Genomic DNA, 27,696 nt, shown 5'->3' with positions numbered 1-27,696 from the left:
CTGCAGCTGCCTGCCTGCTTAGTGGGCACCTTCCCCTGGGCTCCCCGCAGCGGTTCACCCAGCGCAGTTACACAGAACATCTCTAGTGCGCTGGCCCACCTTACATTTTGGCTGTGCTCTCTTCCTATCTCGGCACCTGGCTCACAGCCCCTTCTATGAGACTGTTGCAAAGGTAACACTTGGGCACATGGCATTTACAATGTCATAGGGGCCCACCAGCTTTCCCATCCATAAGAAAGAATCTCCAATGAGCAGGTTTCATTAGCCACAACGGAACACGATGGAGATACAGGGTGGGCAAAAGTGGGTCTACAGTTGTTCGTAGGAAAATAATAAAATAATTGATAAATAATACAAGAGGAAACTGCATTCCACATACTTACACCTGTGAACCTACTTTTGTCCCACCCTTGTATTTTATATTGTAACCAGTGGAAAACTTTCTACACCTCAGCCAAGAAGGACAGAGCAGCCCAGCACCAAATAAGCCTATTTTAGGTGTTAGACTCTCAAGGTTGCTCCATTCGAAAGAATTAAGTATGCTTAAATTTCTTTCCCCCGAGTTACCCATGTCTTCAGGAAAAAAAAAACAAAAACAAAAAACAAAGAAAATTTCTTCCCACTTTACAACTTAGTGTAAAATCTCCTCAGGGTTTTACCAAGAGGATGGCAAAACAGTGGTCACCCTGAGCAAATGGGGTGAGGGAGGGAGGCAAAGTGGGTCCCAGGCAGCTCAAGTGGCCACAAACTGTAAGTGAGGCAAAAAACAGCATTCCCTGAGCCCAAGGACTGACTCACAAAGTGCAAAGTGAGGTACTGACGTGTTACTAAAAATCTAGTAAATTGTCTCTAGAAACTACACAAGGCAATGTGGGACAGAAGGGCAAGCACTTTCAAGTAAATTATTTTATTTATTTCAAAGAATTTTATAGTATTGTAGTAAAAACACTGAACATAAGATCTACCCTCGTAATAGATTTTTCAGTGTACAATACTATATCGTTCACTACAAGCACAATGTCGGGCAGCAGATCTCTGGAACTTCCTTATTCTGCATTACTGAAACTTGATGCCTGTTTGTTAATCAGCAACTCCCCATTTCTCCCTTCCCCTGCTCCTGGCTACCACAGTTCTGCTCTTTGCTTCTATGAATGACTTTTATAAGTAGAATCAGGCAGTGTTTGTCCTTCTGGGACTGGCTTAAAGGGATATATACTCAGATTAATTTAAATGCCCTCATAATGATTTAAAATCCCAAACAAAATAAATGTTCACTGAGTCTTTCATTACATTTGATAACTATCCTGTCTACGTAGTGAATGAAACTGTCCATTCTCTCATGTTTACCAATATGTGGGTCCATCTTGAAATGCACATTACACTTTTCTCTCCCTTTAGGCCTTCTGTTCTTCAAAAGTAAATGCCAATATTTTGTCCAAAATTAGGACTTCTTTCACAGCTTACACCATATCTTTATAATAATGTTTGTACTTATCAAAATATCAGTTGCTTCATTTCCTTTTTAGAGTATAAGGAGTATATTTTCCTGTTTCCTCCAGAATGATCAGTCCAGTGTTGGGCTCATATCAGAACTTATTAAGTATGTGCAGGTTTACTGATATATAAATTCTTCTCTACTTCTGGACCAGTGAAGGAAGCATTTAACTCCCTATGTAATGACCTTGAATGTGACTCAGAGAAGAGTCCATAATTTAAACAGTTCAGTGTGTCTAAACCATGAAACCTCCTCATTTGCTAAACTTCCTTGCATAACTATATTATAACCCCAAACTCTAATCAGCAGTGGGAAGATGAGATTACAATAGCAAACAGGGCAATCTAGTTGACGTGGTAAACAACTCCCATGCACACATTCAATTCAAGTTCCTGGCAGTAGTCAATTCATCTTTTTTTTTTTTTTTTTTACTTTCACCCTGTCTTATTATTATAAATGTTATATATTCATGAGAGCATATGCATCTATAAAACCATTTCTTGTCGTTATAATTTATATTTGCAGATAATACTACATGTGCTTTGTTTCTGAGAGGCGATAAATATTCCAGTCTGAAAAGATAATCTACCAAAGCAGAAATTCCTAAAATTATTCCATCTAAATTCCTTGCATTACTGTATTACCTAGGAAATTTTATGTCAATGTAAAATATTTATTTTTAATTTTAATTAAATATGTTAAGATTTAATAGGCTAAATGTAGCAGATAAATTTCTTCTGCCATAAAGTAAATCTTCACTGTGTTGGTCAAGGTAGTACTATGTGCTAATAGCTTTCCTTGTCTAACATTATTTTCTCTAGTATTTTTAACATTTCTGATTCCCCAAATACACATAATTATTCTTCTGATTGCCTCAGGTTTTCTTAATATCTTCCTTCCTTCCTTCCTTCCTTCCTTCCTTCCTTCCTTCCTTCCTTCCTTCCTTCCTTCCTTCCTTCCTTCCTTCCTTCCTTCCTTCCTTCCTTCCTTCCTTCCTTCCTTCCTTCCTTCCTTCCTTCCTCCTCTTCCCCCTCTTCTTCCTCCTCCTCCTTCTTTTATTCCTTATTCTTTTTACAGTAAGCTGCCTTCTTGTATTACATTTGATCTACTCTCAGAATTGAATTGCTCTCTCCTATAACTGAATCTTTATTCCTTAGAATTCTATAGAGCAAAAGAATACCGGTCGGTCATATAAGTAGCAAAAACGAAGTATTTATCTTCCCTGGAATATAGTAATAATTCCATAAAACCTATATAATAATAAAATTTTCTTTTTTTCTATTTATTTTTTCCAAAAAAATGATGTAAATCAGTGTTTTTCAACTGCTGGTCTGTATACTGGTCTGCCAGAAAGTCTGTGCTGGTCCGCAAAGGAGTGGACCCCCCTGATGCTGTGTGAAGATTACAGACCCAGTGATCTTAGTCGAACTCGCTTATACTCAGGGTGATTTCTGCTTTAGTAGTCCCTGAAATCATTCTATTTTCACCAGTCCCCAAGTGTAAAGAGATTGAAAACCACTGGTGTAAACATTTAGTGTCAAATAGCTATATTTGTTAGGATGTCTTGTGTGTTTTATTCCTAGTTCATGAAGTTAAATCATACTTGAAAATGTAATAGTTGTTAAAACAAAATTAATTTTGGACAAATCTATTGTTTAATAACTTATGCTGTGGCTAGAGTGTCCAGTAAACTAATTTGCTAAGCAATATATTAAATAAATTTTCCCACCTACATACTTTGTTGTTCAACTCTACATTTTAAATATATACTAGTAAATACTGGTAATCTTTTGAATTCCTTTCCAAAAGTGATATTAATGCTGAGCTATATCTAAGTACTATAATTAAATTCAATTTGTATCTGTATTAGTTAATTAACCTTAACATTTTCTGGAAGAGTCAAGCTAAGTTAGACTTGGAAGACAAACAGCATTTTGTAATAATTATTACCACTAAACTAGCATCATTAAAGAACAACCATTAGTAGCATGCCAACTTTGTGGATATCACCTACCAAACCATAAATCAAATTAACATATTCTTCATTCATTTTTTTATTTGCTGTTAACATTAGACAAAATTCCTTGTTGAAAGTCAAGATTAGCTGGCATGGGTTTAGTATTTGTCATTATTGAGTTTATACAAACGCATGTGCTGTTAATTATATCTATCTAATGAGTTTTCCCATTATAATTTTAAAACATTTGCCAAGAATACATTTTATTAGAGATTACAAGTATCACTTACCACTTATCAGTATTTTTCTCAAATATAGATTTTTATCTTAAAAAGGTCAGATGAAATAATTCAACTCATTTATATATGAGGTCAAAGATGAAAAATCTATTTTGTTCTTAAAACCAAAGATTAGGCTAAACTCTAGTTCTATCTTGGTTAATGGCTTCTGAAAATTAAAGAGTCTTTAAATTCAGGCATTTCCAGGAATCTCTTTATGGTACTCTGGAAGAATCATAAATTCTGGCTTTGTTTAGAATATTAAACAAAAAAAATTTTTTTGGAAATATTTAACGAAGCTCAGCGCTGTCAATAGTCCCATGTATTGTAGGTTTTTAAGAAAGTAATCTCCTGAGATTAACTGTGTAATTGAATGAGATAAAAATTCATTCTTAAAGATAAATTGGGTTGACTCTACATAGTTCAATTTCACTACATAAGGACAAACCTCTCTCATTTGAATTTGACCACGTGGACCTGAATTGGAAACAACTACTAGGGGAAAAATGATTTAAAAAAATATACAGAATGAGCAATCTTCGATAATACTATGTTTTTTCTAGAATCATTATGTCTGAATCCTTAGTGCCTAACTTAAGGCTAAGTTCCATTCAACCAAAAAAATTTATTTAAGCAAGAGACTTATTAAGCATCTACCAAGATTTTCATCAATAGTAAAACTCTATAATATCAAGATAAAAATTCATTAAAATAAAAATTCTAGCCCTGGCCGGTTGGCTCAGCGGTAGAGTGTCGGCCTGGCGTGCAGGGGACCCGGGTTCAATTCCCGGCCAGGGCACATAGGAGAAGCGCCCATTTGCTTCTCCACCCCCACCCCCTCCTTCCTCTCTGTCTCTCTCTTCCCCTCCCGTAGCCAAGGCTCCATTGGAGCAAAGATGGCCCGGGCGCTGGGGATGGCTCCTTGGCCTCTGCCCCAGACGCTAGAGTGGCTCTGGTCACAGCAGAGTGATGCCCCGGAGGGGCAGAGCATCGCCCCCTGGTGGGCAGAGCGTCGCCCTTGGTGGGCGTGCTGGGGGGATCCCGGTTGGGCGCATGCGGGAGTCTGTCTGACTGTCTCTCCCCGTTTCCAGCTTCAGAAAAGTACCCCCCAAAAAATAAATAAATAAAAAATAAATAAATAAAAATTCTAGAAAAAGAAAAAATATAAGGCTGTAATTTTATCTACCTTATAAATGTTTTGCAACTTCTGAAATTTCATATTTCAACTTAGTGAATAAAATTCAGAAAGAGCTTTTAAAACTAGAAACTAGCGATTGGTATAAATAGTCCCAAGAATATATATACAGAGATGCCATACTGATAATACCACCAATTCTTAGCACTTTTCACAGATACATAAATTTCTAAAGCTGGAGTTTGGCAATACTCCTTCCTCAGCAACAAATAAATCAATTTAATGGCATAGGGTGTTTTAAGTAGAGCTGGCAAAATCAATTATTTCATCAAATCACTGTCTTTCCCTCCCCTTCTTCTTCAATACTATGTCCAAAAGAAGGTTATTTATTTATGGTTTGGTAAAAGTCCTAGATAGCAGAATAGATAAGAGAAACCTCTCAAATAAACAAGTATAGAGCCATTATTAAGAGAAAGCAATACCAAATTTTCATGAGAAAACATCCTAAGTAAAATGAATAAACAAAACAAAACACCAATTTGGTCATATTTGAGGGCTACCCTTGTGAGTTCATATAATAACATGCAATAGTCCTTTAATAACATGCAATATACTTTTACATGGCTTACAAGTGCTATCTAATACAAGAGGGTTCAATAATTGAAATAATTAGGAAATGTAATAAGAAAGAATTCCTAGCAAAGGAATAGAGTTTATATGCTGATTTGGGCAGGATCACATTTGACACAAAGCCATTGGGAAAATCCTTCCTCTGGTATTCAGGATAGTCACTCACTACTATAGTACTATCTTTTAAAAAAACACATGTCCTAACAATACACATATGAATAAGTGAAACATTAACATCATAAGAATCAACATAAAATAGTCATGAAAAGCTGTCCCCTACACGCACATTCTAAGATGGATATTATAATCTCTCTTTTGCTTAATTTAATTGTGATATCTCACTCAGTAATTGTTCATCTCTGTAATACAATGTGAAAGACATTGGAAGGCTAAGGAATCCATTCCCTCTGTCCACCCATCCCTACCCCTGTGTTTGTTTTCTCTGCACTTGTAGTATGAGAAATTTCATCTTAGAATGTACTTGCCATTTGACATACATATGCAATTTACACAAGAGTTAAGCTTTTATAGAACAAACTATATATTTTTTTTTTCCTGAGATTTCCTAATCTGGCAATGCTTCAACCAGCATATTCATTCCTTTTATTTTCTTTGTTGCATGGCAGATATTATAATTTCCTTTCTTCCTTCTTTTCAGTTTGGACACTGCTCATTGCTTCTAGTGAGTGCAATGCCTTCTTCAGGGAAGGAAGGAGGAATAGCTCCCTAAATAGCAACTGTCAATGAAAAAATCGGTGCACAGCCAGGCACTACATGATACAATGTTGGCAAACATCACTATGAAGAGGCAATAGGAAGAATAAATTGTTCCCCATTTCTTTTCTCTGACCCGAGTCTTGTCAACTAGGATTCTTGGACAGAATCTTATTTCTCTCCCCATCACTATATCCATAGGGCAAAAGGGTTTGTTTAATCATATAAAGTAAAATGAGACTGGAACTAAATAAAAGCTATATGACTCTTTCCATGTTGGCATTAAACTGAAAAAGCAGGATTGGCCATTAAGTCATAATTAAGCATTAACATTTAAACAAAACATGTATTATCTTACGTTGTCACAAAACCACAGTGTTAGATACAAGCAGCAGAAAGTGTTTCAGCCAGCCCTGGTAGCCAGGAAATTCTTTTCAGAGCTGTTTCTTCTTTGGGCTTTCCTAATTAGTACTCAGTTATGGAGTTAGGGACCTGATGTGATGTTTTAAATATTCCCTTCCTATGCATATCTTATGTGATCCAAAACAGAATGCGAAATTTTTAACCCTTCACAAGTGATCTGATAAACTGTGTCACAAGACTTATTTTATCATGATCTATAATGTACTCAAAATATGTAAAAGCGAAAAAAGGAAAAATAAAATCAAATTACAACCTCTGTGCATACAGCATATTGATGGTCCATGGGTGAGGATTGAGATTTGAAAGTGGTCTGGTATAGTAACTATTGCATTCCTTGTATGCCATTTAGTTTAAAAGAACATGCACACATTCTCACATCCACAAATGCACACAACACACATGTGTATATATATATATATGCATATAAAAAGGAACTTACACAATTTCGTCATTCTGGAATTCGAGCTCTCCACAGGTGTCCTCAAAGTCCTCACCTCCACCTCTGGCTGTCCCTTCAACGGTTTTATAGGGAACGATAACATTTCCTCGCGCTCCAGATGTCCTCAATACTTTCACCTCCATGATGCCAATACTCTCACTCACATGAGTCACGGGTTCCTCAAAAGTAAAGATGCCAGCATGGTCATCATCAAAAATAGTCACGGTGGCAGTAGAGGGAGAGGCGAGGCAGGCGAGCGTAGAAACGTGGTTGGCTTCCAGGATGCCATCTTCCGAAGCCTCAGCAGATACTTTGACGTTGCTGAGATGCACAAGGAAATTTTCGTCCTCCTCAAAGATATCATCATCGATGATGCCAACTCTGATTTCCTTCTGGGTTTCACCAGGCTTAAAGACCACAGTTCCTTCAGTAAATTCATAGTCAGACCCAGCATTGGCTGTGCCATCCTCGGTTCTGAAGTCGACAAACACGGTGTTGGTCAAATCCCCGCCTCTGCGGATAATGGTCAGGGCTACAGTCCCACAGTTCTCCAGACACTGGTAGGTCCCCTGTTCGAAGAAGATCTTACTCACAGGGTCATTTTCAGCCACTTCAGTGTTGACCTCATGCATGCTGACAGCCTTCCTTGCTTGGTCAGCGGCATGCCTCTTTAAGATGTTGCCAGCCCCAGTCATCAGGCGAGTGGCTTGAATGCGGTAGAATGCTCGACTTTTTTGCTGCTGACTTAGGACTTGGTAGTTAGCTAATTCTATTAGTTGCTCTATTTCTTTCTCTGGATGCTTCTGCTTGAGTTCCTTCAGAATCCTAGCCATTTCTCGTCTAGCTTCTTCATCGTCCTGGTCCCTTTCATCGACCTCCAGAACCAGAGCACCATCTAAGAAATTGTCCACATGGGAATTGACCACTTTCCCATCCATTTCGATTTCAGTCTTGGAAGAAGGCCTGTCCCCTTCATGTTCAATAATCATTCCCCTCTGCTTGCCAGCCCGATACCGCTTGTAGACATACTTGTAAAACAGAAGCCTCCTATCTGCTACCCAAGCAAACACAACACAGATAGGGAAGAAGAAGAAAGTAAGCAAACCTTCCCAGACCTCCACAACCCCTGGAGAGATGACAGACAAAATAAGGTAAAGCCAGGTATAGGCGAAGATGCTCCAGGCTGCCGTCACAAAGAATACACGCAGATGCTTGATCTTCCTTGTCTCTCCATCAGGGACCACATAGACACAAAGTGCAATGATGATGAACATGTTGAAGGCAGCACTCCCCACGATGGTGCTGGGACCCAGGTCTCCGGCATGGAAGTTATGGCCGCACACTTCAATTACTGAAAGGAGAATCTCTGGAGCAGAAGATCCCAGGGCCATCAAGGTGAGGTTGGACACCGTCTCATTCCAGATCCTCACAGTTGTCTTGGTGGTCTCTCCATTGGGCTTCTTTATGGTTATTTCTTTTTCTTGAGACGTGATAACTTCTATAGAGGACATGAACCGGTCGGCAATGATGGAGACTCCGAGAAACATGTAGACCATGGCCACAAAATACACAGTGGCTCTAGCAATTTTGTCCCCAAAGGAAGGGTCTTGGGGCTCCCAAATGGGTAGAATCACCCCTTTCTTACAGTAATATGAGCCAGTGCACTCGCCAGTTTCATTGCCTTCTCCTTCCATTTCTGCTTCCGCACTGATATGGTCCACATGGGAGAACAAAATAGCCACGATGGCTAACAGATGAAATCCCAGCGAAAAGGCAGGTGAGAGACTTCCTCGCAGCATGTTGTGCAACGGCAGACTCCCAACTGTCCCAGCCTCCTGATAAAAACAAGATGGGGTTTGGGTGGGAAAAAAATGGCATCATTAGAGCCAGATCGAAAGCATGACTAAATACTCATTTTTCTTAATTTTACCAATGATTTGTTTATACCCGACTATCATATCATCTCTGGTGAATCATTATTCTAAGAATCCTTTGGTGATTAAGTTCACAGCTCAATCTCTCTGCTTTTGGATTTTCTACATGCTGTCCCCGTTCACTGAGCAATGTACACAGCTGACTTATTGAAAGTGAACAGTTCAATTACAGCCGTGTCTTGCTGCATGTACATTTATGTATGCTAACAGCCAACTAGAAAAAAAACAAAACTTTTTTTGTGTGACAGAGACAGAGAAAGACACAGAGAAAGACATAGGGACAGACAGACAGAAAGGGAGAGAGATGAGAAGCATCAATTCTTCGTTTGCTACACCTTAGTTGTTCATTGATTGCTTTCTCATTATGTGCCTTGATGGGGTGGGGGGGAGGCTACAGCAGACCAAATGACCCCTTGCTCAAGCCAGCAACACCTTGGGCTCAAGCTGGTGAGCCTTGCTAAAACCAGATGAGCCCACGCTCAAGCTAGCGACCTCGAGGTTTTGAACTGGGGTCCTCCAAGCCCCAGTTCGATGTTCCATCCACTGTGCCACCACCTGGCCAGGTAGAAAAAAAAACCAAAAAACTTTTGAAACATTAAATAATTTTCTCCTTGTTGCTAAAGCAGATTTTCTTTTAAATTTTGGTTAGTACAATTACCTTCTAGAAACTGTTTAATTGCCAAAATCATTTTATTAAGAATGATGCTTTTGCCCCGGCCAATTAGCTCAGTCAGTTGGAGTGTTGTCCTGAAATGCCAGGGTTACAAGTTCAATTCACAGTTAAGGCACATATAGGAAGCAACCAGTGAGTGCACAACTAAGTGGAATAACAAATAAATGCTTCTCTCTCTCTCCCCCCACCCTCCCTTCCCTTCTCTGTCTCTAAAGCAAAAAGAAAAAAAAAAGATCGATGCTTTCATGGTGAAATCCCAAGGTTTCATGGATGAGGCAATCTTAGTCAGGAATGTTACCTCCTAAGCCATTTCCCCTTCCATTAATATTATTTGATGTGGGCAATATTATGTGTTTTCCAATCCTATGTAAAGTGTAGGTAGAAACTGGTTTGGAAGATTTTGCATATTTTTTCAACCTAAATAGATCTAAGACCAAAAAAATTGATGCTTTGAAGTCCAGACTTTAAAAATCCTACCAACATAGAGCCTGGTAATAGTCTTTAGTTCTGGAGCACACCTTAAACTAAATTTCATGCAATCATGTCCTATTGCTCCAAACTTACTTGGAAACACAGAGAAATCTTCACGCTTGCCTGCAATCAGAACTCAGTATTTGTACTCGAGGGGAAAAAAATTCTGCTGCAATGCAATATTTCCACACATTTAGTACAGTTTTTAAAAGCATGTTTGATGAGAGTACATGTTCTCCTAATTTTTAGCAAGCCCAGATCTCCTGATGCATTAGTAGCTGGGCCTCTGGTTCTTCAAGCACAGCTATTCATATCTGTGTACAGACCTCGCTGGAGAATCTGCAGGCTGTACATGCAGGAAGGGTTGACAACCAGACCCAAGCCTGGTTGGGTGTAAGGCTCTTGCCTGGCAGACTGTGAACTCAGCATAACCAGCCATGAAGTGTTCCTTCTCGGTACTGATGTCATACTTTCTGTGGGCCATCAAAAACACATCTTAGTTCTATAGAGGGTTCAAGTGACCTAAAAGTGCAGGAGCAATAATTCCATCTAAATTAGCTCATATGGCAGAATGACAGAGACCACAAAGTAACATATGATGAAGGGCTGTAGGCAATTAGGGTTATAGGAACAGAGTCACTGAGCAGCACAAAGCATGGAAAGGAAAGCAAAGTGGTGGGCTGAGCCATCATGGCTCTAAATTCATCCATCAGCTTAGGCAAGGCTCAGCTCGGACCTCACACCATCTCTACCTCCAGGGCTTGGAAGAATGCTCACACAGAGGCGGGTCTGCACCAGGTCAGGGTAACTCTGGTCTGGAAGCTCAGTTGTGCCATCAGACCAAGTGGTGACAGGAAGGGGTCCTGAGTCAGAACACAGCCCAGTGAAAAGTGGTGCAGGACTGGAGTCTTCCACAGCCTCAGGCTGTCTGAGTCTCCCCCACATTCACCTGCACTGTCAGACCCACGTTTGCTGCTGACCGCTTATACCGGAAAACTGCACCAGGGCCTCAGAGGGGTCCTGGCTCAGCCCATCTGGCAGACCTTCAGGAACCCCCGCCAGCACTTAAAGCCCCTGATAGCTAGCTCATCACTGTCAAGAGATAAGCTTTGATATTTCCCCCATGCTAAAGAAGACACACAGAGGGCTGTGATGGTAGAATTCCATTTTAAGTAAAAGGCAGAAACACTGAAGCATATTTTTAGAATATGCAAAAGTTCATGGTCACTGTGACTGCTTGCTTAGTTAATATAGGTCTTGGGTGGGTTGTAGGATCTCTTAAAACAAGGTGACATTGAACCAGCCCACAAGAGTAGAGAAAGTACAATTCCAATTTGCTCATGCAGCCATTTATTCCACAAATATTTATGCATGCCACATAATATGTATTTCAGAATGACCTGCTAGGCTCTCTTCTAGGTGCTGAGAATTCATTAATGAATTAAAAAAAAAAGTCTCTGTCCTCGCAGATCTTATATTCAAGTGGAAGGAAACAAGGAAATATTACAAATGTAAGATGGTAGAAAGTGCTGTAGTGAAGTGGGGAGTAACATAGGAGTCCATGTATAAATAAGTATGTGTATGTGGATGTCAGTGTATACACACACTCACACACACACACACACACACACACACACACACACACACGGCATGTATGATTTACACTGGATGGTTAAGGAAAGCGTCTCTGATAAGGAAGCAAGGGACCAAGCCTCGTGGATGGATATCTGCAAGAAGAGAACTCCAGGGAAGTGCCAAGACCCTGATGGGAACTGGGCTTTGCATAGTGCAGGAACCACAGAGAAAGCACTGAGCGCAGGGAGCAGGGCTCTCGGATGGGAATGCGGAGGGGAAGAGTCATGAGGCCACCGCAAGGCACTGACTATGTGAGGGAGACGGGGATTACAGGGAGGTTCTGATCACAGGTATAATATGAGCTGATCCCACCCCCACCTCTTTTCCAATATTTATTTATTTATTTATTTATTTTTAACTCTGCCCCAGGAAGACAAAGACTCCAATTAAAAAATGGGCAAGGGACCTGAATTGGACACTTCTCCATAGATGGCCAATAGACATATGAAAAAAGGCTCAAGGTCAGTAACCTTCAGAGAGACGCAAATTAAAACTACAATTATAATATCACCTCACACCTGCCAGAATGGCTATCATTAGCAAAGGAACAAACAAGTCCTGGCGAGGGTGTGGAGAAAAGGGAGCCCTCCTGCACTGCTGGTGGGAATGCAGACTGGTGCAGCCACTGCGGAAAGCAGGATGGAGGAACCTCCAAACATTAAAAACGGAACTGCCTTTTGATTTTCCTTTCTAAAAGGATCTCTCTGCTAGTGCTGTGAAGAAAAACTACAGAGGTGAGGATGGAAACAAAAAGACCAGCCTTTATTTAACTCTTAAAAAAAAAAATCCATTTTATAAACGATCCCAATGCCGGGTGGGTATAAAAATGATATAATCAAGATCTAAAGTTTAAAAAGGAAAAAGATACATTTGCAGTGACTCTTTTGGAAGATGTGCAACTTAAAATGTCTCGGGAGCCTGGAAGGATGGGAAACGGTGAGCAGCTGCGCTCAGAGAGCACGGAACAGACAGTAAACACTGAGCAGAGGCTCAGACCTCTGCGCCTGTCTCCGAGACTGATGATTAACCATCGCCTTCAAACTGCTGCCAAATCGCATCAGCCCATCCTTCACATCTCAGCCAAAATGAACCACCTAACGTACAGGGCTGAGCCTCTCGTTCCCCTTAAAACTCTTCACCGGTTGCCTATTGCCCTGAAGACAACCCCAACCCCTCCATAGGCTGTTCACATCTTGTTCCGGAGTATGACAAGTCTCCCCAGCTCCTGAACATAAACACTCTTTCTTACCTCCAGGTCTCTGCATACATATTGTGTTTCCTAGGCCTCAAACCATTTCCCATTTGAGAAGCAAGTTTCAGAACAGCACAGTAGGAAATGAGAGTTGATTGCCTCAGAGAGTAACACCAGGCTCCATTCTTATACATTACCCCAGGCGCCAAGTTCTTTCCGTGTATCATTGTATCTAACCCCTACAATAACCAGCATTGCTGTGACACGACTCCTCCTGTGCCATTTCCTTTACAGTCCCTGTGAACAGCATCTCCTATAGCTGTACAGTGCATGGTGCCCTAACAATCACCCTATGCAGTAGATATTATTGGGCCCATTTTGGAGGTGGGAGAACTGAGGCTTAGACAGGTTAAATACTTGCTAAAAGTCATACAGATAGTAAACTCCTGAACTAGGATTCAAACCCTGGTCTGTCTCTGAGACCAGTGTCATTAACTGCTCCATTATATCATCCCTGATAGTGTGTGAAGTAATCTTTGAGAACTATTAAACTTGGGCTTAAACTAGTTCTTTGGAAAACCTCTTGGCTTTCATGCAGGATTAGGAGGGCCTAGGTGGGAAAAGTCCCATGGAAGGTTTCCAACAGCCTGGCTTCTATCTCATGGACTAGAGACTCAAGCAAAAGAGAATCATAGCTGTGATGTCACACGTGGGCTGGCCTATTCCTGGAGACAGCGGCCTTTCCCTCTCCCACCATTTAGCAATTCCCTGGCAACCTCCTCCTGCACGCACACTTGGGGCAGCCTCTTAGGTCAGCCAAGAAAAAGCCCTGCCCCAACTCACATGTCACAACACGACCTTAGCCACAAGGGTACCAGATGTGCAAGGGCGGATGGAGCAGTAAAAATCCCATCACTGCCACCGGAGGAAAAGGAAGGGGGCTCCGAGGTTAACTCAGAAACATTACGACACTATATGAAAACTGGTAGCATTATAATTTGTGAAATCGGTGGATACAAAGCACTTAGGGCTTATTGGCAATGAACCAATTGGGAAGAACTTTCTGGACTTTAGCTTCCTTCTGTATTAAATTAACACCAAGTCCAAATGCTTGCGAGGAAGTAGGATAGGTGTTATTTAAATGAGAGTTCCATCTTCGTATTTTGTCTCCAATCTTTCAGGGTCTTTCCTCTGTCATAAGGTTCAAGCAGATCTACCTGACCCTCCCTTCTTTCCCCTCAAATATATATCATACTTCCATAAAAATGAAGCAGGACAGAGAGACTGTCCATATGTTTGTCTGCTACCTGGCTTCCTTACGTTTTGCCCTGATCTAATCTACTGAACTCTGTAACCAGGAGCAGGCTGACTTTAATGATGGATTCTGATCAATTATTACATCCAAGGCCAGTTTTTGCTTAGGCGTCTCCATCACATCATCCAAATGAATCTTCAGCACGAGATCAGAACACTTGAGTTCTTTTCTGCATTTTACGTCTTCAAAACAAATCAAACAAGACATCCACCCCCACCCACCTGCAGATTATAGAAACGGATCTGGCAGAGGACGCTGAGAAGATATTCAGCCAAGCAAGCCCTCTAAACGACGTTGAAGGGAGAGGTAATAGAGACAGAAACACGTACCTGTCTGCATCACACTGCTTGTGTCAGGTGTGAGGCAGAGAGGCCCACGGCACTGGCCTGAGGGTGAGTGAGGAGCAAAGCAGTGTCCCCTGGGAAAAGCGAGAGCCTTTTGATGACCAAGGAGAACATGACTCAGACTGAAGGGATATCTCAGGCACTCCCGCCAGGCCCCTGCTTGAGGCGGCCTAATCTCATTCTGTTGATTGGCAGCTGGGGTTACTCCAAGGAACCTCTTGTCTTTCCTTCATCAAGACCTGAAATCCCCTTTTATGTAATTCTCACTGAGTGAAAGCCTCAAAGCTAAGCAATTAATCTGTTCTAAGGCAACATTAAAGCAACCACAAATTCTATCCACTATGGAGGCAGGCACTTCCAAATGCTTCTAGACAACAAGACGATGCAAGAGTGTGGCTTTCCTTATCTGGCCATTCATCTAGGCCACAAATTACTGTTCTGGCCCCCAACGCCAGGCCTTCAGGCTTGACCACACTTCAGGAAGGAGCTTCATTTCCATAGTAGCTCTCTGCTATTACCTTTTTTTTTCTCCTTCAATGAGACAGTTTCTTCTTTGCTGCCTGATAAATTGTAACAGGTCCTGGAAGGGACAGGCAGTGAGAGGTCATAGAAGGGGTTCAAGTCCTTCTACAGGAACTTACAAGACTAGAATCAGGATCCTGTCCCATGTCAGAAAACACCCACCTCATTCATCACAGAAAGTGACTCGGGTAAAGGTCAGGCAACATGTCCAAAAAAAAAGAAAGATAGATTCAAGATTTAAGATCATGAATAAGTTATTGAAAAGTCATGAGATACACCCTAGGCTTTTCCCTTTGCTTTGCTTTGCTATATACAAGTTATTATTTTTTTATATGCTGTCCAATTTGCTTGGTGGTTCTGTTTTTTGTCTTTCTCTCTCTAATAGGGTAGGGATTAGTGCCTTTTGTTCACCGATGGATCTCCAGTTCCTAGAGCAGAGTCTGGCGAATGGAAGATGCACAGGACTTGTTTACTAGACAAGCAAAATCATTTCTATAGGGTCATGTGCTCATTCCCGAATCTCTGATAGCAAATAAGAATCTGAAGGCTGAGCCTGTCCATTTGCATTTAAAAATGTTCCCCAAATGAGCAGAGGCCAGATTCCTACTGAGAAGCCAATGTCAGTGTTAGGCGGAGAAGAGGAAACCTGATTCAGCTCCTGGGAAGAGAACCTCAGGCTGAGAGAACTCATCTCCAGTCTAGAGAGAGGCCTTGACATTTCCCTAGCTCCTGAGTGTGGGTCCTCCTACACCAGCCCTGACTTGCTGACTTTTTTTTTTTTTTTCTGTAATGTCAAGACCTGAAAGGGTCCTAAGATTTTGGACATTCTCAACATAGCATATCTTTTTCTCCTTTCAGTACAATAAAAAGACATCCAGCCTAATGTCAAACAAAAATCACCTCCATTAATTACAAAGACCCCATTAAAGGCAAAGCGCATCCAGAGTTTAAATGCCAGTATATTAACTCTGCATACTGACACAGAAGTGTGGCCAGGAGTAAGAGAGCAGCGGAATAAAGAGAGCCTTCCAATAATATATAAATGAAGAGAAAGTCAGTGGGAATTCAAAGAGCTCCAAGTAAAGCCAGCCAGGATTGTCCTCCGATTTCATTAGGCCAGCACCAAGGGCACTGTAAGGACCCCAGTAGGGGCATTCACGACAATAATGACTAAAACCACTGACTAAGCACTTGCTCTGTCCCAGATACTATACTGATTGCTTTGCATCCACTATTACCGACCTTTTGGACGATATTGCAAGGAGGTATTACATTTCCCATTTTACACGTAAGAAAGATAAATCTTTTATAAAAGTAAGCTGGCTGAAGTCATGACATAAGAGATGAGTACTCTGGATTATACCATAATGGATTCCAAAATGGCAGCACCTTCTGGTTTGCTTGTTTTCACTATGGAGTTTCCACTATAGTCCTTTAGCGGGAAAGTGCTCCTTACTTACGTGCTCAGTGCAGACTAACACTTCCTCCCACCTGAAGAAGTGTGCGTAGCTTGCACTATCTCGTTGGAGCCTTGCACGTTTCCCTCCCTGACTCCTGCCTCCCCAGCCCCAAAGTGAGGGTTTTGTAAGCACTCCTATTCATCATGTAGCAAGGAAAAAACGCTCCATTTAGAGGATCATCAGCTAAAATCTGAGGTCTGAAATCACTCCAAAGTAATAATCTCAAGGTTTCCACTTGGTCAGGAAAAAGGAAAAGGGAGACAGAACTCCTAGTAGTGAACAAGCACAACTAAAATAAGAGGGCAGTGAGTGGAGCTGGGAAGAATGTCCAACTTTAGCAGAACATTAATAATTTGCTCAAATAAGAATAAATCCTTTTTTCTTTTTTAAGAATTTCAATGCAGCTCTCAAATATACTGTCTTAGGATCAAAACATTTAAAAATATTTTTTTAAACTGGTAAGTTATCCAAAAGAAATAGGGAAAACAACACATTCATTCATAATTTTGTTTGTCAAGCATTTCTTAGACAGTCATGTGTGCCAGATACTCTGTTGCAAAGAGGGAGAAGATACTATCCCCAATGAAGCTCATATTCCAGAGGGGCATTCCAAGAGTCAAGGAGTGAGTCCCCTTTATGGAAGACAGAAATCTTCCATCCCTAGAGAATCACAGGAAAGGGGAGACTTTCCAGGCATTTAGACACTGGAACTATATACGTACCTTGATGTTCTCAAAGTGGACCACACAGCTCAGAGGTTAATGCACCTGGGGTCCTGGGTTCACAAAACTAAGGTTCTAGAAACCTCAGGCAGCTCAGACGGCTCAGCCAATAGTCCTGCAATGGAGAGGTTCCAGGTGCAGTGCGCTCCTGGAGGCAGGGCCTGGTAGCATCTCTTATGCACTCTGTGACTTTCAGGGGCCTTGTGATGGACAATAACAACCATTTCAGATAATAACTTGTTCACCATTGACCCTGAATAGCAGCAGCCTTTCTTTGATGTTTGACCTTACACACTGAAAAAAAAAAATGAGGTCATATACATGCATTTATATCTGAATCACCAAAAAGGATCCTCTACCTACAAATATTTTCCACACTAGCTTGATGACCTTTCAGCTTAAGAAATGTTTTTTGAGTGAAGTATAGCCCTCTCTATACTTCTAGAGAGTGAGGCATTCATTTATTCCTCCAACATTTATTAAGTGGCCTCTATGTGCAGAGCACCAGACCAAAAACTGTGGGAATTACAAGATGATTACCACATAGTCCCTGCATTATTTACAATCTTCAAATCATCATTACCCAAATGACCATGACTGCTAGGGAGAATATGGAAAATTCCATAAAAGGGAAAGGAAGGGTGACAAAAGCTGGAGAGAGTGAGGATATTCCAGAAGGCAGAAAGGATGTGCCTAAAGGCATAAAGCAATGCTTCTTCAACCTCAGTCCAGGTAAGAATCACCCAGGGAAGCTCATTAAAATGCAAATAACTGGGCCTGGTCGTCAGAGAGACAGTATTCTCTAAAGAGGAACCCCAACATCTGAGTTTTCACAAGCACCCCAGGTGATTGGGATTTAGGTGGTTTTGGCAACACCCCTTGAGAGGAACTGGCATAAAGGGTTGGAAGGGTAGAACTGGGCAGAAGTGTCATGAGGAGAGGGGGCATGCTTAGCAAGCACAGAATGGAGAGCAAAAGAACTTACACAGGGTATTTGACAGGAGGTAATGCCTAAAAAATAGAAGACAGAGACTGTTGTAATATCAGGGAGATGCTGCTGTGAAATGATACCAGATAACCTTTCCTCCTCTCAGACCGGGGCTGCATGCAGCGTCACAACCCAAAGCCCCTTGGTGAGTGTGTATGGGAAGTAGGGGTGAGGTGGGCAGAGAAGAATGAACCTTTACAGAAGATCATGGGGGGACGGGGCAAAAGAGGAGATTAAAGCCCAGGGAGTGACTTACACCTACTTCATAATTCTGACAAGGGTTCGTTCTGCCTTCTCTAAGTAGAAACAGGTAAAGATTGCTAGAACACTTCACTGACATGTGACAAAGACCCAGCATAGATGGAGTTTTCAAAGACCTTCTCTCTAGACTCCATTCACCCTGAATAGAGGTAGAAAATATGCAGAAACATACACCCCTGACTAGAAATCTTGGGTGACAAGGGAAGCTGTGCCCTTTCAATGACAGTCTCTTTGTGGGGCATCTTCTACGCCCTTTGTTCTCTGCAACTCAAGAGTTAATCGTTGTAGTCACTCTTTCTGCTTTCTGGTCTGTCCCTTGGGCCTGGGGAAGTTTAATACAAAATCCAATTTCAAGCTATATGACAGAAACCTTTAGAATGCCTTTTTAAAAAAAATATCTTTTTTAACAAGGAAAATGCTGGTTATGGGCATAGAGGCTGGTGAATTTCATCAGCTTTTTCCCTGAGTCATTAAAGCTTCATCTTCAAGTAGTTTGTTTCTCAGGTGATGGAATCCTAGCAACTTGAGGTTTGTTAAGTCTTTTAAGTTTTCCCACATAGTCTCAAATCACTGTCCCGGAAAAAATAAGATGCTCTTGAGGAGCCCGAAAGTAGGAAGTAAAAAGAAATATTTAAAGAAGAAATTCAAGCTTATAGATGCTCATGTAATGGTGAACCTTCATCAATATTCTATGTTACAATTTTCTGAAGTTCCTGACCATATACTCAGTGACATGGCTCTAAAAGCAAGTGTATATGTACATAGAACAAATTAATTTTTAAAACAAAAGTAGCTTAAAAAGGAACTAGCCACATTTTATTATTTATAAGAATAAACTGTGTGGCTTACAGGAAAACATGAAATGTTTACACAAATCTCTGAGCACAGTTTATGAAACATTGTTTCTCTATTAAGGCATCTAGTGCCTATGCCCTTTATACCAATGCTACACACTTATAGTTGAAGAATTGTTTAAATGTTGGCTTAAGTGTTATGATTTAATGTTAATAATTATGACAAGACTATGATGTTAATGTCTTTTTGTGATCAGTGAAGAGCTATAGGAGAGGACCAATTTAAAAACGTAGAGAGTTCTTTATATATTTTGGATATTAGTCTCTTATCTGAGCTATTGTTTGAAAATATTATCTCCCATTTAGTTGGTCACCTATTTGTTTTGTTGACAGTTTCTCTTGCTGTGCAGAAGCTTCTTAGTCTGATGTAGTCCCATTCATTTATTTTTGCCTTTACTTTCCTTGCCTTTGGAGTCAAATTCGTAAAATGTTCTTTATGGCCAAGGTCCTCAAATTTAGTACCTATGTTTTCTTCTATGTTATTTATTGTTTCAGATCTTATATTTAGTTCTTTGAACCATTTTGAATTAATTTTTGTGCAAGGAGATAAACTGTAGTCAAGTTTCATTCTTTTGCATTTGGCTTTACAATTTTCCCAGCACCATTTATCATGGCGGCCAAGACATGGAAACAGCCAAAATGCCCTTCAATAGAGGACTGGATAAAGAAGATGTGATACATATATACAATGGAATACTACTCAGCCATAAGAAATGATGACATCGGATCATTTACAACAATGTGGATGGACCTTGATAACATTATACTGAGTGAAATAAGTAAGTCAGAAAAAGCTAAGAACTGTATGATTCCATACATAGGTGGGACACAAAATTAAGACTCATGGACATAGACAGGAGTTCAGTGGTTACCAGGGAGAAGGGAAGGGTGGAGAGGGAGGCAGACTGGAGGAAGGGGAAGGGCTTAAAGAGAAACAAAATACAGGGTGACAGAAGATGATTTGACTTTGGGTGATAGGTATACAATATAATTGACTGTCCAAAAGATATGGAGATATTTTCTTTAAATCTATGTACTCTGATGGACCAATATCACCCTGTTAAATTTAATTGTCTAAAAAAATATGTAGAGAAAAAAAGTCAATGGAGAAAGTAATGCTAATCATTTAATCAAGTAATTAGTAAGTGAAGACAATAACTTCTGCCTAGTAAGGCTTTGCTTAAGCAAGGACTGTTTTCATCAATATCAGTGACTAAGAGAGAATATTCATTCATTCATTCATTCATTCATTCATTCAACAAATGTATATTATATGTCTTGCAATGTACAAAGCATTGGGACTAGAACCATGAAATAAACAGACACAATCTCTCTCCTCTAGGAATTTATTATCTAGCTGGGAAGACAGATAGCAGATGTTAATTTAATTGTTACTAAAAAAACACCATAGTTATTAACTCTGATAAAGGTTAAGAAGGAAAAACACCCTCCTACAAGAGCAAGTAATGGAAGACCTGACCACTAGGGTACTGGGAAAGGCTCTGCTGAAGAGATAACATGTGAGCTGAAATTTAAGACACTCATCAGGAAACCAGGCAAAAGGTTGCTGGAGTGCAGGGCCTTCTGTTGACAGTTCTGAAATGACCCCTCTCTGAAATGGGATTACTCAGAGACCTACCTTGTTAGATATACTGGGGTATGAGATCATGCGTTTAAAAAATACTGAAAGCAGCTTCTGTAATTAATACGACACCTTTCCCCTCTGAGGTCACAGTTATGCAACTGCTGGGGGGCAATGCGTTGGATAAAAGGGTCACTGGCCTGGGAGCCAAAAGAAATCAGTGCTGGACTAGGCTGTCACTGACCAGTCATGTGGCCACGGGCAAGTCATTTTCCATTTTTCAGTCTGATTTGTAAAACTTCAAAATTTCACTAACAGCCTGAAGCTATAATATTCTAATCTCTCACTTTGGCATTCAAGGTCATCATCTGCAACACAGTACCTGTCTACCTTCCCAGGTCAGCGGAGCTACCAGATGAGAAGGACCCAACCTGCACGGCATCTCCCTCCTCATGCTTCTCCCCATTCTCCATGACCCACCTCAAAGACCCACTTTTCCTGCATAAAACTTCTTTTATGGCTAGGGAGTCCCCTAAAAGTCTCCAGCTTTCTCTCTTCTCCTTTTCCTGACATGAAAACTCAGGACATGGTATCCTGAAAGAATTTCTCAAAGCCACACATCTCAGAAATGGCAGAGCTAGACTCTAAAATAAAGTCTCTGAGTTCTAGGTTGACATCAATCCAATTGCTAAGATTCCCCAAGCTCCCTAAGGTTACCGTTGCATCTCTCAGAAGCTACCTGTGTGTCAGGTGTAGGCCAACGAGTCAAATTTAGCTTTCTACCTGCTTTTATAAGGTCTGTGAAATTAATTTTTTCATCTTTAAATATTTAAAAATTAAATGACCAATATTTCGTGACATGAGAAAATGATATGATGTTCACATTTCATGTGTCACAATTCAAAAATAATGTTTTGTAGAACAAACATGCCCATTCATTCATTCAATTATTGTCTGTGCCTGCTTTCTCATTAGAACAGTGTTAAATAATTGTAACAGACCCTACGGCCCACAAAGTCAAAAATACTATGTGGCCCTTTAAAAGACAGTTGTATAAACTTTGGTGTAAGTCACTACGTATGTCCTTATCTTCCTTCCCCTGTCCATGGCAATGTCCCACAGTTAGCATGTTCATGCAAAGGCACGCAGGCAGGGAGAGGGGTTTCTCACTATTCATCTCTCCTGTAACAGGAAACAATCCTATTGAGCACTCTAGTGCCAGAAACTGTTCCAAAGGTGTTACAACTATTAATGTCTTATTACACACAAAAACCCCATAGGTCACTTTATTATTATCATTTCCACTTAACAGATGAAGAAAAAAAGGCACAGGTGTTAAAAATACCATTTGTTGAATTCATACAAAAATAATAACTATTGTGATAGGTCTGTGGACCTCAAAGAAAGTTAGTCTGAGTCCTCTAGGGGCCTTCATTTTGTTAGTCAATATCTTCAATCTAGAAGCAAAAGTCGTAATAGTTCTCCTTCCACTCTGGGGAGTCCTATTCATCCAGAGACTCCTGTGCAGAAAACACAGGCATGTTTCTGGAGCCCTCTGCATTATCTAAGAAAAGAAGGGAGATGTGACTTTGGTGAAATGACTTCAGAGTCATTGATCTGGATTAAGCTATCTCCAGTTTCACTCTCATAAAGTAATTTCTTTTCTTTCTTTTTTTTTTTTTTTTGTGGCAGAGACAGAGAGAGTCAGAGAGATGGACAGACAGACAGGAAGGGAGAAAGATGAGAAACATCAATTCTTTGTTGCGGCTCCTTAGTTGTTCATTGATTGATTTCTCATATATGCCTTGATCGGGGGACTACAGAAGACTGAGTAACCCCTTGCTCAAGCCAGCGACCTTGGGCTCAAGCTGGTGAGCCTTGCTCAAACCAGATGAGCTCGCGCTCAAGCTGGTGACCTTGGGGTCTCGAACCTGGGTCCTCTGTGTCCCAGTCCAATGCTCTATCCACTGTGCCACCGCTTGGTCAGGCTAAAGTAATTTCTTTTCATATGCTCTTCATATATGCTTATTTGTTAAAAGAAACAACAACAAACAAATGATTACAGGTCTGATGTTTTTTCCAAAGATGCTAGCTGTGGTTCTAAGCAAGAAGAGGACTGGTAAGGAGGAGCCCTCAACACAGGCCGCTGACAGCTAGCTGAATGGCCAGTAGAAGGAAGCCAGTGAGTAATCAGAGGAAAAAAGAGCCATCAACTTTTTTTTTTGAGCCCAGAACCAACTCAAACATTTAAGCTCTAGAGGGCTCACATCTCTCATCATTTGAAAGGTAGTTTGTTTTAGAAGAGTGACTTGGAACTTCTGAGAGACTTCTGAGTACCTGTCCAAACTCTATCCTTTTGCCCTGGCTGATGCTACTCACCCTGGGGCTCTACCAGAGTCTGTGGAGGAAGTTCAGGTGTGCATGCAGTAAGCAGTCCGTTCTCTAAATCTGCCGTTTGGACGGGATGGTCTCCATCAGCAGAGCAGATGAAGAGAGCCTGGGGTCCAGTGCTGGAAGGGGAAGCAAAGAAGGAGCTGGAGAAGCTCAGGAAGCTCAAGGGAGACAGCAGTTAAGCCATTCGGTGCTAAGCAAGGAAAAAACACCTGGGAAGGTACACAAAACATAATCGTCAACTTTAGGAGAGGAGCAGGCTGACAGGTGACACTTGGCCAACCTTTCAGATTATTACAGCCTCTCTTCTTCAAGGCTGTGCTGGAAATTCATCATCAATTTTGGTTTCACATGCAAAATACTTTTGTGCAACAGCTTCTGTCATCATTTGTACCAGATCCACAGATCCCATGGCATAGTCCTGACTATGACAGACAGCTGACTGGAAAAGTCTGGAAATGGTCCTAACATTGCCCCAGGTTTGTCCTTGTCATAAATTAGCTGGGGCTATTTATTTAAAAATAGCCAGACCTTATTTTTAAAGTCCTTTTCACTCTCTGAGAACAAATTAAAATGCCTCCTCTTCCATGAAGCCTTTTCCAGTATCGTCTTCTTCCTTTACACTCTGCAGCACATTGCTCATTCGTGGCAGCCATCTCTCTCACTCACCAAAGTATTTACTCGTTCTAGACAGTGGCATCCCTGAGAAGAGAGAATGTGACCCAAAGAACATGGCTTCTGAACAGCCTCAAAAACTGGTGCCATCACCTGTTCAGTTTCGGACAAGTTATTTATCTGAGCCATCATCTTCATCTTTAAATCAGGAAAAGAATGCTTCCCTTGTGGGACACTTATGAGCATTAACTGAGAAAATGTGTACCGAGGGCTTAGACTGGTCCCTGGAAGACAGCGGGTGCTCAACAAATATCAAGCAGCACCTCTTCATCATCTGCATCCTCTGGAAAGCCCAGTGCAGTGTCTTGCACACACTGAGTTCTCAATAAATATCAGGGCTGAGTTGAGACAAATTGCTGAATCACCCTCTTGTCTGTTTGACTTCATCTCACATCAGATTCAACCAGCAGATTATTAATTATGCTGACTTCACATGCAATGACGTCTACAACGTGATTGCTTTTCTGTCTTTTTTAAGACTGAAGATGGATTCTCTTATTTGCATGTATTTTTCTATGTCCATTCATTATGCCAGATACCAATAGTCTGCATGGGTATCACACTAGCTTTCTAGGTTACTGGTCTGAATATTCCAAAACGATACAGTGGAAGCCACTCAAAATTTTACAGATATCATTTCACACCAGGGAAAATATTTTGTCCCTTTCTCAGAAGTTTGTTAAAAAGGCTAAAATTTCACAAAAGGATCAAATTTTTGTTCCCTTTGCTGCCCCAGAAGTCAAATTTCAGTGTTGGGGTTTATCTTTGCCTCTGTCTGGCTACTGCCAGCAGCCCCGCCCTGGGCACTCAGGCCCCACCCACTTCCCCGCCAGAAGTGCCCTCAGAGGGCACCAGCTACGCAGCAACTAGTTTCAAAAGTCTTCCACTTTCTCTGCATCTTCCTGTATTCCAGGCTCTTAGGACTTTTCTATCTTCCAGCAGATCAGATAAACCAATCCAGTTTTAAAAAATGAATAAAATGCTAAGGGTTTGAGTATTAATGGTATCTCCTTCTCAGGTAATATTCACTGCATTTTATTAGGAATCTACTGGATAGAATTACTTATTCACAGGGATGTCTATGATGTGAGAATTTCAAATCCTATGTTGGCCAATGAATAAATGGATAACTGCTTTGCACCTAGGGATAGTTTGCCTTCCTCTAATCACTTGAGAATGCAATACACTTGCCCTTGACCACAAACACATTTCCTTCACTTCAGGACTTTCATTCTTCTGAAATTGTCTAAAAAGTTACCGGTAAAGAGAAAATCTGATTCTCGTAAACATTTGTCTATTTTGTAACTTACTACACTCTCTTGGCTGGGCAGATCACAAATGCAGATATAAAACACATCGGGTTCGGACCTGGCCGGTTGGCTCAGCGGTAGAGCGTCGGCCTAGCGTGCGGAGGACCCGGGTTCGATTCCTGGCCAGGGCACACAGGAGAAGCGCCCATTTGCTTCTCCACCCCTCCGCCGCGCTTTCCTCTCTGCTCTCTCTTCCCCTCCCGCAGCCAAGGCTCCATTGGAGCAAAGATGGCCCGGGCGCTGGGGATGGCTCTGTGGTCTCTGCCTCAGGCGCTAGAGTGGCTCTGGTCGCAACATGGCGACCCCCAGGATGGGCAGAGCATCGCCCCCTGGTGGGCAGAGCATCCCCCCATGGTGGGCGTGCCGGGTGGATCCCGGTCGGGCGCATGCGGGAGTCTGTCTGACTGTCTCTCCCTGTTTCCAGCTTCAGAAAAATGAAAAAAAATAAAATAAAACACATCAGGTTCAGTACAGAGCCACCAGCAAAGAGAACCTCACAGTAAGCGCTGTGAGAAACTCTCTCCTAAGTTAAGTCAGCAAACTGGGAAAAGGTGCCCAATCTCATCTTTATTCTGAACAGCTCTTGATAAAAACATATCCGGAAGAGTCATTTACCCTAGGGTCTCCCAGTTCAGAAGAGTCTGTTTGATCGACAAATCCAAGTGAGACCCAAATAATTGATTAGTTTGAGTCTTCAAAATATGTTATATCTGTGCACAAGTGAGAGGCTGAGAGGAGGATGGAGGGAAGCAGGAAGAGAGAGCAGTGCGGGGAGGCGCATGTGCGTACACACACACACACACACACACACACACACGTATCTTTTGGAAGAGAAAGAAAGAAAACTAGAAATAATCCCACTGTGTTTGATGAGGCCCCACCAGAACAGCCTTCAATCCAAATCAAAATTTCAGAGGCAGACTCTGAAAGCTCACAACCCCAGAATCTAGTCCATCCCAAAGGGTCAGAGAACAACTGATATGTGCTTCCACTAAATCTCAGCTGTGTCTCCAGGCCACTGACACCCCTTTGTTCAGACAGAAAATTGGAAACAGCTGGTTCAGCAACCCCCTGGCCTGGTGGGCCACAATGACTGGTGAGAATTAGGACCCAAGTGACCGGCAGCTGAGGGAAATCTAAGTGATGCTGGATGGGATTCTGGAACCCGGGGAAAGTCAGGGAGAATATTTGCCACAAGAGGGAGCAGGAGAATTTGGTCAGATGGGAGACAATTTGGCAGAGGATCTGAGGAGGGGTCTAGGAGGCCTGGATGATTTGGGAAGATGTTTTGGCAAAAGACATTTATCCCTTAGAAGACAAAAAAAAAATTGATGATAGGAGCAGGAAAGAAAGAAAGATCATCGCATGTTGATACCTAAGTTCTTAATAAATGTAAAGCAGCAAATTAATTTTCATTTAAAAGGAACGTACATACACTCTGCAGAAATATAAACCAATATATATATCAATATATATATATATATATATATATATATATATATATATATATGCCCTACCATCCTTTTTTGATTGTGTATTCCTCACACCCCCCCCCCCCGATTTAATTTGTTTGTTTGGATTTTGTCTATTTCCATGCTGATGGGCAGATTGCTTGCTTATTACCTACATGCTGTTCTCCCTCTCTATGAAAGCATCATGGAGAAAAGTCTCCTCTCACTGAATTGCAATATGAAAATCAGAGGGTAAAGTCCTAATATGCACTGACTTTGAAAGAAACACATCCATGAGCTAAATGAATGCTTTAACTTGCTTTAAAGGGGGAGTGCAACTTCACTGGGTGTGCAGAGGCTCCCTCATCATTTATTTTGTCAAAGAAACACATTAAGTACTTAGAGGGAAGGAACCATGCGTTTACTTTGTAAGATAAATAAAAGTCTATTTTTATCTGATAAAAAACATGTTAAATATAGCTTGCTAACAAAATGTTGAAGCTCTTAGAGTATTTAATGTAATTTTTGCAAATAGTTCTATAGGTGTTACTAACTATATTTCACCTTCCTTTTAAAATTTTATTTGAAGTTAAAGTACTGCTACTGCTATGCATTTAATTCCCCTATATAGTCAACAAAGGATTATCTAGTCCACAATCTTAATCCAAAAAGATTCAGTGGAAACCATTAAATAATAATAGGTAAAAGTACATAGAAAGATAGGTAGGTAGGTCTGTAGATAGATAAATAGATCATAAAGCATAGCCTTCATATTCTTTTAATTCCTTACTCTCCCTTTTCCAGCTCTGCTAATTTTGCAAGACAGAATAAATGAAGTCTGATTG

At 41.0% G+C, this 27,696-nt stretch overlaps 1 protein-coding gene across 13 annotated transcripts in view; it reads right to left on the bottom strand.

Annotated features, from left to right (window-relative positions):
• SLC8A1 (solute carrier family 8 member A1) overlaps positions 1–27,696 on the bottom strand; it is a 372,676-nt gene that overhangs the window by 292,567 nt on the left and 52,413 nt on the right. For 11 of the 13 annotated variants that reach the window (XM_066378417.1, XM_066378420.1, XM_066378415.1 and 8 more), the window contains one exon: positions 7,072–8,906. In XM_066378417.1, the coding sequence (XP_066234514.1) occupies positions 7,072–8,870 (1,799 nt within the window). In that variant the 5' untranslated portion in view covers positions 8,871–8,906. Of the gene's footprint in view, positions 1–7,071; positions 8,907–23,403; positions 23,535–27,696 lie in introns of all 13 variants that reach the window. The other 2 variants (XM_066378416.1, XM_066378418.1) reach the window with 1 other exon arrangement.

The sequence above is a fragment of the Saccopteryx leptura genome, chromosome 3 (assembly GCF_036850995.1).
Source record: "Saccopteryx leptura isolate mSacLep1 chromosome 3, mSacLep1_pri_phased_curated, whole genome shotgun sequence".
NCBI classification, from domain to species: Eukaryota; Metazoa; Chordata; class Mammalia; order Chiroptera; family Emballonuridae; genus Saccopteryx; species Saccopteryx leptura.
Note: the sequence above shows the minus strand (reverse complement) of the source record. Positions and strands in the feature narration are given on the sequence as shown.